Source organism: Rhinolophus sinicus, linkage group LG03 (assembly GCF_036562045.2).
Source record: "Rhinolophus sinicus isolate RSC01 linkage group LG03, ASM3656204v1, whole genome shotgun sequence".
NCBI lineage: Eukaryota > Metazoa > Chordata > Mammalia > Chiroptera > Rhinolophidae > Rhinolophus > Rhinolophus sinicus.
Genome location: NC_133753.1, coordinates 108,284,048 through 108,299,795, shown reverse-complemented (window position 1 = coordinate 108,299,795; position 15,748 = coordinate 108,284,048). Strand labels below are relative to the sequence as shown.

The 15,748-nt window shown below is 41.0% G+C and overlaps 2 protein-coding genes across 6 annotated transcripts in view; one reads left to right on the top strand and one right to left on the bottom strand.

Moving 5' to 3' along the window:
* Positions 1-3,428: 3,428 nt before the first annotated feature.
* On the bottom strand, positions 3,429-9,391 carry SBDS (SBDS ribosome maturation factor). Its single transcript, XM_019717613.2, has 6 exons — positions 9,351-9,391; positions 8,418-8,955; positions 7,617-7,746; positions 6,774-6,974; positions 5,195-5,359; positions 3,429-4,219 (listed from the first exon to the last, which is right to left on the bottom strand). Exons 2-6 carry the CDS (start codon positions 8,543-8,545, stop codon positions 4,091-4,093), a joined length of 753 nt encoding a protein of 250 aa, XP_019573172.1. The 5' UTR covers positions 8,546-8,955; positions 9,351-9,391; the 3' UTR covers positions 3,429-4,090.
* A 45-nt stretch (positions 9,392-9,436) lies between these two features.
* Positions 9,437-15,748, top strand: part of LOC109437491 (S-adenosyl-L-methionine-dependent tRNA 4-demethylwyosine synthase TYW1) — a 237,210-nt gene continuing 230,898 nt past the window's right edge. For 2 of the 5 annotated variants that reach the window (XM_074328473.1, XM_074328477.1), the window contains exons 1-3: positions 9,437-9,653; positions 10,352-10,479; positions 11,120-11,272. In XM_074328473.1, the coding sequence (XP_074184574.1) occupies positions 9,650-9,653; positions 10,352-10,479; positions 11,120-11,272 (285 nt within the window). In that variant the 5' untranslated portion in view covers positions 9,437-9,649. The remainder of the gene's footprint in view (positions 9,654-10,351; positions 10,480-11,119; positions 11,273-15,748) is intronic. The other 3 variants (XM_074328478.1, XM_074328475.1, XM_074328474.1) reach the window with 3 other exon arrangements.

Below are 15,748 nucleotides of genomic sequence, written 5' to 3'. Positions count from 1 at the left end.
AGATAGTGACAAGGTGAAGAGGGGTTACCAGGAGAGAGACTGATGGTTGTGATGCCTCAGTCGGGTACCCGCAGAAGGCATCTTGGAAGAGCTGCAACTTGAAGGCGCACGCAGCAGGCGGTGTCCTGGACTGGTCATGGCACACAGGGCGGTGGCCCTGACTGCACTCGGCCCCGCGTAGTGCCGGCTGGAGGGTGGCCGTCCTGCAGGGACTGGTCTCCCCAGCTGAGGACAAGACTTCTTCAGGCTGCAGTCACAGTGGCCCCATGGGTGGCCTGTGGAGGCTGTGTGGGGGACGCACCACTACCCGATCCAGGAAGGGGGTTCTCAGAACAGGCAGCTCAGCCCCTACGAGCCCCATGCCAACTCCTACAGGTCAGAACCCTGAGGGGCTTACCCTTTTTATGTCTCAGTCCTCATCTGTAAAACAATGCAGTGAGAATGCAGCTAGTTAATTAACACCAAGTGCTTAGAACAGTGTCTGGCACTCTAATGTTGAATTATAACGCAGTGGTGAGGGAAGGTGTCCGAGAGGCTAAAAGATCGTGCTGGTTCCCTTCTGTTGGATGAGAACTAAAGCAGTCTCCTCCAACTTTAGTCTGTTAGTGGTGGTGTTTCCTCTGCCACGGGTTCATGCTGTTTGCTGAGTGTATGAGAGCTGGTGCTTGAAAGAATGTGTACTTCACAAATTTCAGGAGATGGTAATTGCCCTCACTGCACATGATGCACACTGAGAGTTTAAAATTTTAGTCTCCTGTTAAACTCTTCTATTGACCTCTAAATTCATTGCATGGTCAACTAATGGCAGGCAGCCTGCATTTTCAAAAACACTGATGTAGATCATTCATGAGAACACTTACAGCTGAGAGATTTCTGAGTCTAAGCTCCAGAATTCTTGCTATCAAGAATTAGTTTTGTCATTTTGAGCAAGGTACAATATCTCCAGTCCTAGACATCTAGAGGCTAGACATCTTGAAATCACCTTCATTTTAAAGATGAAGAACCCGTCAATCTAAAAAAAAACACGCAAAAAACAAAAAAACCCCAGATACTCCTGGTTAAAATCTTTGTCTTTGAATGCATTCTCGGCCCGACAGTCCGTCATGCCCCTGCCCCTTCAGCAGCCAGGCTCTCAGATCTCAGATCACATCTTGGATCTGGAAATCCCTCTCGAAGGTGCCTGACTCTTGATCCTTCTGTCCCTCTCCTTCAACTGAACCTGGCATCTACCTTGCCCCATGTCCATGACCTCGTGACTGGTTCACATGCCTCATCTATGGAGAAGCTGGATAATCCATCCGCCTCTCCTTGGCCCAGGGTTTCCCGCTTGGGCACATGTGATGGGCCCTGTGGTGGTCTGCTACCTGGAGTGGGACCCTCCGTTTCTCTCTGGTCCAGGGCACCCCTTCCAGGTTCCAGCTGCTTTCCTGCTCCAGCACTGCCTAGGTGCCGCTACTGTGGGGCAACTGCAGGCCACCGGTGGGCACACTGAAGAGCAGAATCAATCAAGGTCACACTCAGTGTTAGGGTCCCTTTGGCCTTCTCTAGCTTGGACTCAATCTTGTCAGTCCCACCCTCCTCTTTTTATAAATTTTACTATCCTGAAAAGAGAGGTAACATCATCTACCAAGACATAATTTTTAAAAATACAGGACTAACTAAAATACAAAGAATAAAGGGAAAGCAACATAATAAACCCGTGTATTTCAATAAGTAAAGGCCTGGGCATGGCTGCCTGGAAGTGATGACGATGGGAGTAGAGGCTTGGACCAACGGGAGGATTGCTGTGAGTGGGACAGCTCTACCAGCAGTGTGACAGGTGAGGTGTTGAATGGGCCACTTAGACTCCTGCCACAGCGCTACTGGAGATGATATTTTTGTTAAGTTTCCCAACAAGACAAAGTACACTCTTCCCTCAGTTTAGTTGCGTTTCTAGAAAATAGTGTTTGTGTAATAAATATTTGTGAAAAGTAACGTTAGGTTCTAGGCTCAAATGATTATAAGGATTTTCCACCTCTGTGAATGTTTGATAACCCACTGGGAACCATATAAAATGTGACAAGTCTATGGCTGTTTGGCATCTGCATCCATGGAGGGTCCCTCATTATTGTGATGACAAAAAACATCTACATTTCCAGTGTGGGACAGCTCTTGGGGGTCACTTGGTGGAGATAGAACCAGAGCTGACCCCACAAGGCTTGTCTGTTGTCCTACGCATGCCCTCCCTACTTTGGTTCCTAAAAAATTAAAGGTTAATGGTACAGTTTCAGCAGCGGTCCGCTCCACTGTACAAATCAAACTGCATGAAATGCTATTTCTCATATCTTCTCTGATGGGACACATAGAGGGCTAAGAGGTCTCCCTCATCTGCAGTCCATGGACCACCAATGATAAAGTGGGTGGGTGCCTTGGGTTGGGGGAGAGGAGTGATGTCAGAAGCTGCAGGGAGCAGCCTTCTGGTCCTCCAAATTGAGCCCTGAAGCTGCACACCTGTCTGGAGCCTGAAGTGGAGAGTGTTTGGGACTTGCCAGCCCCATGGCAGAGTCCTGGCTAGCACAGCAGCATGGGTACTGACATGGGATCCCAATACAACAGTACCGCAGAGACCAGCAGAATTTCATCCCACACCTCTAGTGGTAATGAATTTTAGTGGATGTAAATTTGCTTAGACTATTATATACATGCCCTACTATATTACTCTATTATGTACCTAATACATTTACATAAAAATAGAAACATGAAATACAAGTTTAAAATACCTTGGCAATTGTAGTGGCATCACAGTATCATTAGCTAGTATCTCAAGCCATGTAAAGGGATACAGCGAGGTTCATCACAGAATTTGTCAATTTACATTTCAAACCATGGTGTTGTTAACTTGGCATTATTTTATACATGACTTATTGTCAGATCTGATTAAAGCATCATTGTATTTACCTCCTAAAGGGACTGAAGACCTAGGAGGAGGAGGAGAAGGGATTGGCTCTGCCATTATCTTGTCCTTTGCTTGTACTTGAGTATTATTTCCAGTTAGTGATTTATTTGAAGGAATCTTTTTTTTTTTTTTTAAAACCCATTTGTCCATGTTGTGGGGGTTGATTTAAAACTAGTTAAGTCCTGACTTCCCTTAATAGTGTCCACCCAGTGCAGTACCTCTTGATTGGCTGAAAGTGGATGACAGCATGAGGGTGCTCCCTCAAGGTGACTTGTATGTTGTCCATTTAAGTGTTAACACTACAATAAGTAAATCCAATTGCATCTCAAATAATAGCAGCTAAGATGTATCAGGTGTCTATCAGAACAGGCCCTGTTCTAAGCACTGCTCAGACTGACTTGACTAATCCTGCTAACAGCTCTGCAACCATACCAGGTAGGAGGCAGAGAGGGAAAAAGGGAGTAGGGAAACAGTCTAGAAACACAAGCCATAGTTTAACAAAAATAGAGTGGTTTTATTGGTTACATATAATTTCAGCTATATTAGTATATATCATAAACTTTAAGAATTAGAAATAAATGACTATTTTTGTTTACCGAGAATAATCTAGTTTAGGCAGCATGTTCAGTGAAAATTATTTAAGTCCTGCACAGTCATCATATCTATTTTTCAGATAATCAGGAAGTCATCATCCAAGCTTTATATTAGGCCACAATATAGTTACCCATTACATGCATTTCATTAAATGGAAATAAGACATTATGTTTTCTTTTTCAGCACATACTCCCTCTGTCATACAGACATATCCTCCCCAAATTAACATTATAATGTACGAAATTTTAACTTTTTATCCACAGGAGCTGCCTCAAATAAATTTCACCTTGGAAAACTACAAAGGCATGAGAGAGGAGCAAAATGCAACTCTGGACTTGTATATTGAATTTTTCATTTTTACCTAAAACACCAATTTATAAGCAAAACTAAATTAACCACCCATTATAATACTCTTTAGGAAAATCTTTTGTGTACACGTTTAACACAAACATGGAAAACATCAAATAGTCTGAGCAAGTATTTGGCAGACCACAGAAAGAACACAGGACTGCGGGAAATGAAAATGTTTTAGTGTTTTAAAGCTGAAGAGACTGATGAATGTTATTCCAATTTCTCATCTCCTTCTTCCACATCTTTCAAATTGAGTACTTCCAAAGAACCTTTGCCTTTTGTCTCCTTTTTTATTAGCTCATCAATTTCTCTGAAGCAGCCTGGGTCAATCAGACACACCTGAAACATGTAACACAGCTGTTTACCATACGAAGATGAGCAGTATAATAGAATGAACACAGCTTTGACCTTCCTCTAAGACAAACACAATACTTCCCAGCTATCACTACTATGTACTACAGTTCTCAGCACAATAGAGCAGATGATCGATGTACAGGGCAGCAGACGGGGTTCTAGTCTGGTCTCTGCCCTGAAGGATGCATTAGGTTCCTGTGAGAAGACATTAACTTCCTTGTGTACAGACTTATCCAGATTCCTCAGCTGTAAGACCAAGTGGTTGGATTAGAAGACTATGGTTCTTTTCATACAAAAACTTAGCATTAGATTTTATAGTTCAACGAAATCACCTCTTTTTATCCACATCTGAGGGAAAGAGGCTTGAAGGCCTATGTAGAAACCATGCATAAGTTGTAAAAAGATTTTAGACCTTCAAAGAGTGTTAGATGTGTTGTTTCATATCTAGAGTGGATGCTCAACAATCCTCTAGACCTCATTTATTTCTAAAGAAGATGCACAGTGTAGAGACATAAATTTGCAGAAAGCTGAGTTTACGCTATGTCTCCAGCTATGGGGTGAGGACTCAAAGTCACGATGTTTTTGCTGCTTCTTTAAAATGTCCTGTGGTACATGAGGCTGACCAACTTTTAGTCTAGTATTTCCAATTTCCTTATAATATAAGACTCCCTGCAAAATATATTCTTTCATTTAAAATCTGGATAAGTCTTTAAACAAGGAGGTTAATGATCTGTCATATGACCAACATGATATGATCATGAATAATTTAACTAGAAAAACAAATCCTAAAGTGTGCTTAACTACAATTTAATTCTACTTGGATCTTAACATTTTTACTGAATTCTAGGTGAGATGTTTCTTACTGTTTACACTTTCTAAATGTTTGTTACACATTTATGATTAGAGAATAAACTATTTTGGTAACATGGAGGTAAAGAAATAAGAATATTTTAATCTTACAATTTCTAATTGTTGACTGTAGTCCTCACTTTCTATAACCTTGATCAGTGGCTTGAGCTTTTCTTTCAGCTTTTTTCCTTCATTCACTGGAAGGATGAACCGAAGTCTCATGTGGGCACGCTCTATCTTCATTTTCTCTTTTAGCTGCTTTATCACTTCCAAAGCCTATCAAGACAAAATTGAAAATGTTTGCAATTTCTTTGCTGCTTTTCCTGCCTTATTTCATAAAGTATTCAAAACGAATCAGTTTCCATCTAGCTGGATTAGGCAATGGTTTCTTAGATATGACACGAGCATAAGCAACCACATAAAAAAGTGAGTAACTTGGACTTCAAGATTAAAAACTTTTGTGCTTCAAAAAGAAAACTACCAAGAAACTGAAAATGGGAAAAACTAGCAAATTAGTAGAAGGGAAAATATTAGCAAATCATACATTTGATAAGTTACTAGTATCCAGAATATATAAAGAACTCTTACAACTTAATAATGAAGAGACACATATTGAATTAAAAAGTGGTGAAAGAATCTGAATAGTGATTTTTCTCCAGAGACAAAGGGTCAGTAAGCACATGAAAATATGCTCAAATCATTAGTCATTAGGGAAATGCAAATTAAACCCAGAATGATAAACATATGATGGCTATAATAAAAAAGGCAGACAATAACAAATATTGTGAGGATGTGGAGAAAATGGAACCCTTGAACATTGATTGTGGGAATGTAAATTGGTGCAGCTCTTTTGGAAAATGATTTGGCAGTTCCTCCAAAGGTTAAATATGGAGTTATACTATGACCTAGCAATTCTATTCTTGGGTATAGAGAAATGAAAACTTGTCCACACAAAAACTTGGAATGAATTTCATAGTAGCAGTCGTTATTCACAATACCTAAAAAGTGGAAACAATTCATTAACTGATGAATGAATAAAATGTGGTATTTCCATACAATGGGATATTATTCAGTCATAAAAACGTTAATATGTGCAAAAACAATACAAATAGCAAGAATGAAGTACTGATACATGTTATCACATGAATAAACCTTGAAAAGGCCACATTATATGATTCCATTTATATGAAATGTCCAGAATAGACAAGTCCACAGAGACAGAAATTTATTGTTGCCAAGGGCTTGTGAAGGGGGTAAGGAGGAGTGACTGGTAATGGGTACAGGGTTTCTTTTTGGGGTAATGAAAATGTTCTCAAATTAGGTACTAGGAAAAGATGCAAAACTTTGTTAACATGCCAATGAAATGTTTACTTTACATGGGTGACTTATGGTATGTGAATTATACGTAAAATTTAAAAAATCTAAAAAGCAGAATTATAATGACTTTAAAACTTCAAGTTTTATATTTAAAGGTTTGATCTGGATAAGAAGAGAGTCCTACGTATATGTGTGTTTAGTTAAAAAAACTTCCATTACTCCTCTCTATAATACATGTCCTTTCCCTCCCTTCTCCCCAAAACCTACCTATTTGCTTCCAAGTAGTATCATTTTATTATTATAGACCAATTATTTTAGTAATTTCTTCAGAGAAAACTTTCATACTTTTATGACATTAAAAACAACTACTAACCTGTTGTTTTGTGCTCTTGTTGGTTTTGACTGAATAGTGGATGTCCTTCATTGCTCTCTCGATAAGGATAACAGTGTATGGTCTCTTTGTTTCAGGGTTCACACATTTGTCAGCCACAATAGTTGCAATGTCCCTAAACATCTGCTCCAGCTGCGTGTGCCGTTCTTTATCTGATACTTGAACCTCTCCTTTAGTCAAAATCTAAAAATTCCCAACAAATTTAAGAAAGCAATGTCTTTATTACACACTATTTGTGAACTAACCACAAGAATAACTGAGGAGAAAATAAATTTCATCCTTTGTAGCTACTGAAATACAGGTAATAATTTGAACTTTGTCTAAAGAATGCACTGGATTATCTTGTGTTCTAAAATCTCACTTGTTTAGGATTAGAATGGGCAGGGGCAGAAGGGTCTAAATGATGAAATACTTGAAAAGAGATTCACTTTTCAGGTAATATTACATGAAAAATACACAAATGGACAAAATAAGGCAATTTAGTAGAAAACTTAATTTCTGGAGGCTTTGGCAAAAAATATCCACGTACTAACTATGTATGGTGACAGATGGTTACTAGATTTATTGTGGTGATCATTTTGTAAGGTATATAAATGTTGAATCACTATGTTGCACACCTGAAACTAACATAATATTGTATGTCAACTATACTTCAATTAAAAAAATCCTTGTCCTAAATTATGAAAAGTGATGTTGTGCAGATCAAGTTATCGTGTGGTAACTGTTCACTCCAAAATAGTAAGACTTAAAAGTTTAACATACCTCTAAATACTTACACTACAAATGGATATTAGGGTCAGTTATGCTGCAGCTGTTAAAACTCACCTGCTTACAGATTTCAGTCTGGTCATCTGTTCCAAATGCACTGATGAGATCTTCCTTCTTTGCAACCTGCCCTTTAGAAACATTTACAAACACTGAGTGGGTCTGTAGAACTTCATCAAGGTCTTTTTCCCTTGTGAGAACAGGAGAGAAAGTCCTAAGTGAATACACTTGAAACTTGGAAATCCATTCACATTTAATACAAGATGGCAGAGATATAAACAGCGAGAAACAACAAATACTGCTAAATGACCCTCAGTGCTGAGGAAACATTTTCAAAAGCTCAGAACCACATTTGTATTCGTATATACTCATTGGAGAAAACCGTAGCGGGTGGATGTATACAACACTGGCGGATGGGAGGTCCGGGTCTGGCTGCCGCCGCAGAATACCGATCCCTAGATGGCAGTAGTGAAGACACTGCGCACTTCGGCGAAGCTACTCTGCTAATATCTGCGACGTCACACGTACTCTAACTACGGAAGTATTTATCTGGAAAACTAGGCTTTTTGCCTGTATCATTATTCTGGGAAAAGGACCATACTTATGGCGGTTTCTTGGCTACCGCCTTTGTGACAGCATCAGAGCAAAGCAAAACCAACCCCCAAACCAAACAAAAAAGGAACGCTTGGGTTAGGTGCTAAGCTCGGGAAGGACAGCGATTTCTCACGCTCACAGCAGTAATAAGTTTTCAATTTCCTTCCTTGACAAGACCTCAGCTTGGCCATTCACTCGACCACGAGAGGTAGGCCGCCTCAGAGGCTACCAACTCCAGTCAGGGCCCGGAGGAAGAGGGTCACTCACACGCCGCTCCGCCAGCCGACGACTTTGTTTTTGTAGCAGGCGATTTCGAAGCGCTTCCCGGCGCGCTTCATGCGAACGACAGCCACATTGGTTAGGCGGATCTGGTTAGTCGGTGTGAAGATCGACATCCCTGCTGCTCACAGATCTTGGAGCTGGCGAGCCCAGAGAGACACGCGTCGCCGGCCCGAGGGCCACCTGCGCCTTGCTGTAACGACCCGGAGGCGCGCGGCACGGAAACGCCTGCAGGGTACGCGGCGCCGCGACTAACTCGGCTTTAACCGGCCGCCGCAACACACCCGGCTGACTTATTGCGCAGGCGTCAGGTGATACGAAGGCCGGACCAGGAAAAGAAAGGAACAACGCCTGCGCATTGTGGCTTTTACGACATCGTTCGGTGCCAGAGAAGGTCTACCTGACGTAATTTCGTTAATGAGCTAAAGAGCTCTGATTGGCTGGTGGAGCTGATGTTTGCAGACCGGGTGGAAACAGCGTCGGCGTCTCATAGTTCCACAGAGTTGAGGTTCACACCCATCTTAACCTTTTTGATGGAAAAATTTTAACATAAAAAACAGAGAAAAAGATGTAATGAACGCCCATGTACCAATCAATCTGCTACAAAACTTATTAACATTTTGCCATTCTTGTTTCATTCTCTTTCCTTCATTTTTTGTTGGGGAGTATTTTAAAGCAAATCATCATAAGGTTTTAGCTTTAAATTCTTGTCTGTCCTCCTAAAATACACCCTGCATGCTTAATATCATGTAATAGTCTATAATCAAATTTCCTCTACATAATGCCCTTTTACAGTCGTAGTGTTGCAACAGATCCAAACGGGCCCACAGATTGCATTTGGCTGAGGAGCACCTTAGCCTGTTTCAACGCCCCCTCTGCCCACCTCGTCCCCGTTTTTTCCTATGCCGTCCCTGTTTTGACCTTGCTTCTCTCCGGACCCGCCCCTTCCTCCTGGGTGCCGGCGTCCGAGGGGCCGGGAGCACGCCCGCTGCCCCGCCCCGAGCTCTGTGGGGCTCCCCTCTGCGCCCGCCCCGGCGCCTTCGGAGGCAATCGGACGAGCTTGCGAGTGGCGTGCTGCCCCCGGCCCTGCGGTCTCGGGTTATACAGCTGCCGCTGCGAGGCCGTCCTGACACTCTCGCGGTACCGAGGCTGGCCTCTAGGTGTTTCAGGCTCGCGGTGCTTGTCTCCTGTCGGGCCGCGGAGCCCGCGCTCTGAGGAGAATGGGTAAGGGCCCTGGCGGGAGGATTCGTGGGGGCGCGCGAGGTGTGTGTGTGTGTGTGGGGGCAGGAAACCGTTTTTCTGAGACCCTCTACGGGCGGAGTGGCGTTCCCAAGACCCTTCCGAGACTGTTTGCTTCTAACCTCAAGTAAAAGGCAGGGAAAACTGATCCCCCTGTCCCCTCCTTACCCACGTGTATTGAGGACCTGTCCAGGTGGAGCAGCACTTGTGAACCCCACATTTTAGGCTTCGCCTTTTAAAATTGGGGAGTGAGGTCAATTTAAGGACCCTTTACAAGTAACCATTGGTCTTTAAAAATAAAATTAGGAAAAAGGAATAATTTAAGTAGTATTTTAAGCTTTCTTATGCAGCAAGCATAGCAAAGCAAAATTAACTCGTAATTACACATAAAGTGTTTTGACTCTGTGTTCCCTTCTCTTCCAAATGCTATATCCAAATAAAGGTATATGTTTATATATATATTGTATATATATGTGTACATATACTATATATACTGTATATATTCATAATTTATCGCATTACTACACCGTGTATTATTTTTAATTAGAGTTGATTTTATGTGGTTTTCTTAGCTTTAATGAATATAGAGGTTGGTTTTATTTTTTTTATTCGTAAAATAAGGATGGACATCTTTGTATATGTAGCTTTAAATAAAATTCCATATCTGTGTCATTTACATTTAGCTCCTTCTTTGGATACGTGGGACTTCTCACCTTTAATATCATTATGGATAAACAGGTTTTACATATATTTGGCCTTCGCCTTTGGCATTACCCTTTGGATTTGTTTCCAGATTGTCATCAGGAAGCAGGTAAGTAGAGTTATTTTTTATAGGAGAGTGTTAAGGCGTCAATTTAATAGAGAATTTAGAGTGCAGATTTTCTAAGGCTTTCAGAAAAATGCAGGAAAGTTAAAAGGAACTTTAAACCACTTTTATGTATGGTCTCTAGACATTTTTTTTTTTAATGCCTAAAAATTTTATTCTCAGTTTTTATAGGCTAAGTTACTATGGACTAAGTTATTTACCTTTTCTTTGATGGGCTGTGGATGTCTCATTCTGAAGATACAGAAAGATTTTGTAATGAAAAATTAAACTTTGTAAAAAACAAATCTGTTATGCACCTTTAAGAGGTAGTAGTTTTCTCTTTTCTTTCCACTAATTAAGGATCAGAAAATAAGTTTCTGCTCTTATCCCAGTCAAACACTTTATGGATGAAAGTATGTATAGTTTTTATCTTTGAGTACACACTTTCATCAGTATATTTAATGGGAATCATTATGGTCTTAAGAAACGTGGGTTCTGCCTTTAAAGAACCTAATTATACCAAGGGGTTTGTATTTGAAGAGTACAACCAGGAAGATTAAGGGAATAATAAAATGGGTCAGTAGCTGTGCTAATTTTCATCCCTACTGACGTTGAGGAAAGATTCAAACTTGACGGATTTGTGCAGTCATTTATCTTCAAGGACCAGAACTCACAGGATAAATCTGTTCTAAAAGCAACTCGGGATTTGATGACAAATGGTTCCATCTCTCTTGAAAAGAAGGAAGTCTTTGTGTCTGGAGTGAAGATTTTCTATGGTTCCCAGACTGGTACAGCAAAGGTAAGAACGTTTTATAATACTTTTCTTTGGGTTTCCTGATCTTTTAAGAAAATCCCTGAAAAGTGTCCTTTAGCAGTGAACTGAATTGGTCTTGCAGTCTTCTTTTATCTTCTTTTTTCTCTTTTTCAGCATCCATTTTTCCTTTCTGGGATGGTGGGTGGGTTTTAACTCTTGTGCCCAATTCCAGCTGGTTGGTGGTGTCTGGTAGACCCTGTCATGAGAGTTTTTGTTGTGAACCTTGCTTCTATCTCAGCAGAATGGGGGGTGTTCCAAGTCCATTATTGATGCCCATGGGTATAGAGGTAGGGGATAGTGAGAAGAGAATGGTAGCAGTAGTGTCCAGTATGGGCCCCGACTTTCACAACTTCACACATCTATTAATGAAATGTATTTTGATTTCTAATAGTGTTAAAAGTGTTAAGGATAGACATTGAATACTATTTAAAGTACAAGGTATGATCAAACAATACGGTGATGTTTAAATAAAAAAATTATTACAGTAAAAGACATATTGCCATTAATCCCCCTCAAAATACGCGCCCTCGCTTTGAACACACTTATCCCATCATTCTTGCCACTTTCTGAAGCAGTTCTGGAAGTCCTCTTTCGTGAGTGTCTTCAGTTGCCCTGTCATGGCTGCCTCGATGTCGTGAATCATTTTGATTGGGGAAGAGCCAGAAGTGACACAGTACCAGATCTGGTGAATAAAGTGGATGAGGATAATAATGTTTTTATTTGACAGAAATAGCTGTATACCAGAAGTGATGTGTGACATGGAGCATTGTCTTGATGGAGGATGATTTATGGCACACTTGAAAACACACCTTCTCTCAACCGTAGCTCACACCCGACTGACTGCACTGAACAAGTTGAAACTTGTCACACACTGTTACTAAGGTTTGATGCGCGGCTTCCTGTATTGAAGATCTCTGCCTTTCTGTTGGATGGCAGCAGCCGCATTCACCATATTTTGTGATCACAACAGAAAGGCTCCATGTCACACATTGATTCTGGTACAGCAATTTCTGTCAAATAAAAACATTACGGTGTGTCCTCATTCACCTATTCACCGGCTCTGGCCTCGTGTGACTTCTGGCTCTTCCCCCAAATCAAAATGACCATGAAAGGTAAACATTTTGAATTGATTCAGGACATTGAGGCAGTGCAACTAAAGACACTCATGAGAGAGGACTTCCAGAACTGCTTAGGAAAGTAGCAAGAATGATGAGATAAGTGTGTTCAAAGCGAGGGGGAGTACTTTGAGGGGGGATTGATGGCATTGCGTCTTTTACTGTAATAAGTTTTTTTAATTTAAACATTCACTGTATTGTTTAATCACACCTCATAGCTGAAAGATGCTTTCCGTTCTTTAACTGTCTAGATGCTGCTTACTTTGTTATGAAGGTCACAACTCTAGTGCTTCCTAGGAAAAGATTGTAAGGCTGACATGAAAATGAATTTAAAAAATTCAACGTGTGTTATTTTTGTATAGTACTGTACAAAAGAGGGTTCTACTGCCCTCTTGTGAGTACTTTATTGAATAATACTGTTTAGTTTTCCAGTACTACAGTGCAGGTATAGTACTTTGCTCCATTTCATAGTTAAAGGTCGCTTATTATTAAGTTCAACTTTAAGCAACAGAGGTGGGAAACTGGAAGAAACATAAAAAAAGCATTTGAGCAGCTAAAACAAAGTCTTTTTATGTTACTCATAAGGGATCTTCATAGCCTCTTTTATGAATGTTTTAAAATTTTTTAAAAGATCAAATTAATCCCTGCAGATGATAACAAATCCAGTCGTTCAGAGGATTCATAATGAAAAGTCTCCAGAGAACCTTTTGTAATTATTTCTGTTTTAGTTCCTCTGATGCTTATTTCTTTAACCTAGCGTTAGCGCTATTTCTAGATTTAATAATATTAGATAAAAGTTATTAATTCCTTATAGTATTCAGTTACCAGATCTCAGTGGGTTAATGTTGTTGCCCACATCCTAGCTGGGAGGGATCCATGGCCTTCCTTCAAGCTGTGCACCTGGATTTCTTTGTTCTGCTTTCACATTTCATTGGTTCATATTTGGCTAGGTATAGAAGACTAGGCCAAAAAAATTTTCCTTCCAACTTCGAAGGCTTCATGGTCTTTTAGGAGGCAGTGTTGCTGACGAGTAGGCTGGTTTCTTCATTCCTTTGTTGATGACTTGATTTTCTTTTTTCTGGAATCTTTTAGAATCAGTTCTTTATCCTTATTATTCTTTTGTGAGATGTTGTCTTTTTTTAAGCCATTGTGCTAGACATCTGGGCTGTTTTGTTTTGAAGATTTGTGTGCATTAATTCTGCTAATATTTCATGGGTAAATTTTTTCCCTCTCCATTTTCTCAGTTCTTTCTTTCTGGGACTCCTGTTAGTTGGATGTTGCAGCTTTTGGATGGTCTTCTATGTCTCAAACCTTTCCTCTCATACTTTTTTGTAACTTTTTTCTTTACATTCTGAGTTCTTGGATTTTAATTCCAAACCTTTTTTTGAATGTTTTCTGTCATCTATTATGTTTTTAATTACAAAAATGCCATTTTGATCAATTTTTATAACACCTTGTTCATAATTTAAGAATGTATCTTAATGAGTTCCCTTTCTGTTTCCTTAGTTATCTACTTTCAGTTTTTCTGCTGCCGATATTTGTGTTTTCCTGCTGCTTGTTCTCATCATGTTCTTGGTGAACCATGGTTTTTGTTCATACTTAGGACAGGATAATGGGGTAGCTGGTGTGGCTTTTCCCTTTTACTGTGTGAACAGGCTTGTTTTCTCTAATTATAAATTCTCACCGATTCTCTTCGCAGGGTGGTCAAGGCATGCCTTGTGACCTATTGGCCCCACAGTTCCCTCTAACTACCACCTCATTGTTTTTGTAGTAAAACTCCTTGACAGTGTTGTCTGGGTTTGCTATCTTCAATTTCTCTTCTGTTTTTCTTCAACCACTTCAGTTAGCATTGCATGCACCAATATGCTCCCAGCAACTTCTGTTTTGTCAATTCTGTCTTCGTTTTACGTGGCCTCTTAGCTGCATGACCACTCCTTCCTGAAATACTGTCTTCAATCAGCTTTCAGGACATTGTTCTCTAGGTTCTCCTCCTACTTTGCTGAGCCTGATCTTCCTCAGTATCATTTGCTGATTTCTCCCCAGTCTTCTTGATCTTTAAAGAGAGGCATGTCCCGGTCCTTGAGACTGTCTTTCTCTGTCTGCACTCTCTTACTCTCTAAGGGATCTTGTTATCTGGAGGATAGAATTTGGCAAACTTTTTCTGTAAAGGGCTAAATTTTTTATTTTATATGTGTTTATTAGGTGTTTGGGTTTCGCGAGCCGTATGGTCTTTGTTGCAGCTACTCCACTCTGCTGATGCAGTGTGGAAGCAGCCGTAGACAACATGTAACTAAATGTGCACGACTGTGTTCTGGGAACCTTTACTTTAGAAAGCAAAGAGGGGACCAGGTTTGGCCTGGAGCCCTACTTTGCCGACCCCTATATTGGATGATGGCCTCTAAATTTATATTTCAAATCTGAACCATTCCTCAACTCCAGACTCTCATCTCCAGTTGCCTGCTAGATCTTCATGTAGAGGTCTGGTAGGCGTCTCAAAATTAATATGCTCAAAACTGAACTCCTGATTTTCTGCCCAAACCTGTTCCACTTATAATCTTAATCATTTCAGTAATGGCACCTTCATTCTCCTAAATGCCTAGGTTCAAAAAAACTGTTGAATTCTTTTTCTTACTACCCATATCCAGTTCAGCAAATACTGTTTGTTCTACTTTCAAAATAGACCCAAAGTCCAGTCATTTCCCAGCATCCTGGTCCAAGCCACCCTCGTATTTTGTCTGGGGTACTGCTGTCATCTTCCTCCTGATCTCCTTTAATTGGCACTGTGTCGTGCGGGAGACCCTGCTCGCTGCGCCATTTGTCGTGCGGGGAGGCCTGCAGGGTCTCTGGTCCCGCTCCCCATACAAGAACGCAGGATATGGTGAGGCCAAAAAGGAACACCCACGGAGCCATAGGTAGGGGAGTCATACCACTATATTCTCTCTGGCGGCACTATACTCTCACTGGAGGCTGGATCCACACTGTCCGCAAACCGCCATCCACGCTTGCCAGCCCAGCCGCCATCTTCTTGCTAGCCCCATTCTTTCTCTTCTCTTCTCTCTCCCTTCTCTCTCTGCTAGCCTAGCCACAGCAGTTATATTAGTGGCCAATGGCTCATTGGTTACAGCTGACGGCCAACTAGCCACAGCTGATGGCCATCCAATCACATTGATGGCCATTTACTACCTGAGCCAGGCACCTGTCTATGTGAGGCCGAGAGCCTAGAAACTTCTTTCTGGGGCTCTGCCCCCACACTCCACCCCTACAGGCTCTCGCCTCACAATCTACGCGACAAGCGTCTTCCGCGAGGGTCCCTGTGCGAGGAGCCTGGAGGTGAATGCAATATCCT

Bases quoted from the DNA above. Each gene is read 5' to 3' on its own strand.
- SBDS (XM_019717613.2), bottom strand. From the start codon at position 8,545: ATGTCGATCTTCACACCGACTAACCAGATCCGCCTAACCAATGTGGCT. The intron at 6,975-7,616 runs GTGAGTTTTAAC...GGGAATTTTTAG, and splicing joins AGACTGAAATCTGTAAGCAG to ATTTTGACTAAAGGAGAGGT. The intron at 5,360-6,773 runs GTTAGTAGTTGT...TTGTCTTGATAG, and splicing joins ACAAGAGCACAAAACAACAG to GCTTTGGAAGTGATAAAGCA.